Source organism: Mustela nigripes, chromosome 1 (genome assembly GCF_022355385.1).
Source record: "Mustela nigripes isolate SB6536 chromosome 1, MUSNIG.SB6536, whole genome shotgun sequence".
In the NCBI taxonomy this organism is placed as follows: domain Eukaryota; kingdom Metazoa; phylum Chordata; class Mammalia; order Carnivora; family Mustelidae; genus Mustela; species Mustela nigripes.
Window position 1 is genome coordinate 270,159,985 of NC_081557.1, and position 2,050 is coordinate 270,162,034.

Sequence of the window (2,050 nt, forward strand, 5' to 3'; positions counted from 1 at the left end):
AGATCATGACCTGAGCCGAAGGCAGTGGCTTAACCCACTGAGCCACCCAGGCGCCCATGTTCTGGATTTTTGATTGGTGTTGATATGCTGAACATTCTGAGGAAATTATTTTGAAGTTTATGTAATTTGGGGCAATGAGGCTGTGTCACATGAACTACTCATCCATTGAGTTTACGGGAAATATTTTTACCATCTGATTGGAATCAATACTAGGGGCTAAAATATATATAAAAATTAGAGTGTGCTTTAGCAAAAAAAAAAAAAAAAAAAAAAAAAACACATAGATTGACATACTTAATTTGGTCCTAAAATAGAGCCAAATCAGGTAGAGCGATTCATTTTTCTGTTTTCCCGTGCTTCTAGGCAACCCGGCGACAGGAATGGGGGCCACGCAAGGGTATGATAAGGGTGAGGGTTTGCCTGGGGGCTGCCCAGCTGCAGCACAGAAAGTCTCATTTCCCAGGAAATACCTCAGTCCGGGGTGGGGGGACCTAGCTGAGGGGTAAGGGGGCCTCGCGTGCCGGCCTAGAAAGGTCCGAGTTTATGGATCCGGCGGGGCTGGGCTGGTCCGTCCACTATTGGCCACAAGAGGGAAATGACTAGAGCGAACGCACGGGCGTCAGGTTCCGTCCCTCAGCCGCGGGCTCCCCGGACCTCTTTCCGCAAAGGAGAAACGATGGAAAGCAGCCGCATCACCCCCAATCGCAGAGGAGCTAGAGGGCCGGGTCCCCCCGCACTCCCGCCCCGGTGCGCCTCGGCAGCACTTCTGTGCGCCTCGGGCCCGGTTGAGGGTTTTGGCTCCGAACGCCCGCGGGGAGGTGAGAGGTCGGGGCGGCCGAGAGTGGAGGCGGCCCGGCCCTCGGGCCCTGCCCTGCCCCTCACCAGGCGGGGCGCCCCGATTCCTTCCCTGCGCGGCTCTGATTAGGGTGGGCCGCAGGACGCCCCGGAGTCGGTCGATTCTCGCCGTTGAAGAACCGAGGAAGCAGCGGCGACTTCGCAGTAAAACAGTCGGCGCGGCTCGTGGCGGCGGGGGCGGAGTCTTCCCCGCGGTCCGACGAGCCGTAGGGGCCCCGCGGCTGTTCGGCCGCTTCGCCGTGGCCGGAGCTCCGGGAGCCAAAGCGACCCGACGGCGGACGCGCCTCGAGGCCCGCAGAGCTCCTGCGGCCGCTACACGCCGGGCGCCTCCGGCTCCGGTCACGGCCTGGGGTCCCGGGACGAGCCCCGCACCCGGCTCCTTGCACGGCGGGAGCCGCCCCTGTTCGGGCTCCTGCGCTCGCTCCGCAAACCCGTCGGGAATTCGATCCTGGGAGAGAAACGGACCCTCCGGGCCGGGACCGCGGCCTGCGGGAACCCGCCGACCCCGCGCGGGAGCAGCCGCCGGGCGTCCCCAGGCGCAGATGCCTCCGTCGGGGCCGCGGTCTCCTGGGCTCTCCTGGGACACGGGCCGGAGGCGGCGCCGCGGTGACCCGCCCCGCGGTCCCCAGGCCGAGCCCCGACGCCCCAGGCTCGACGGCCTCCCCCGCAGTCGGGTCGGCGTTGGCGGCGGAGCGTCCGGCCCGGCCCCGCTGCGCTTCCCGCGTCTCGTCCTCACGTCACCGGGGAGGACCGCGGACCCCGGCCCCGGTGACGGCGCACCCACTGCTTCGGGGTCGGGGTCGGGGTCAGCGCGGCCTCTGGGAACAGAGGTGTCACCCCCGGCCTGTGCCGCCGGCGGGAGAGGAGGCGACGAGCCCGAGGCGGGTCCCGGCCTTCCCGAGAGCCGCGGGAGGGGTCGGCCCCGGGCCTCAGCGAAGGTCCCCACGCAGCGGCCAGCGGCGGCCACGGGACAGAGCGGCTCAGAAGCTGGAAATCCGACATTGTTTTGATTCGGGAGCGCGGGCGGCCGTGCCTCCTGCTTCCGCCACCAGCCCTCGGGGGACCAGCCCTCGGGGGCCGCGGGGACCTGCGGGGCCGCGTGGAAGCTCCGGCCAGAAAGCTGGGAGCGCGAGGACTCGCGTGTGTCATTAGCAGCGCGCGCGCCCTCCGCACACGCGTGTCCCCCCACACGCCT

At 66.7% G+C, this 2,050-nt stretch overlaps 1 protein-coding gene across 1 annotated transcript in view; it reads right to left on the bottom strand.

Moving 5' to 3' along the window:
- Positions 1-619: 619 nt before the first annotated feature.
- The window catches only part of LOC132003831 (collagen alpha-1(I) chain-like), a 2,198-nt gene continuing 767 nt past the window's right edge, over positions 620-2,050 (bottom strand). Inside the window, exon 3 of the mRNA XM_059379668.1 lies at positions 620-2,048. Within this exon, the coding sequence (XP_059235651.1) occupies positions 620-2,048 (1,429 nt within the window). The remainder of the gene's footprint in view (positions 2,049-2,050) is intronic.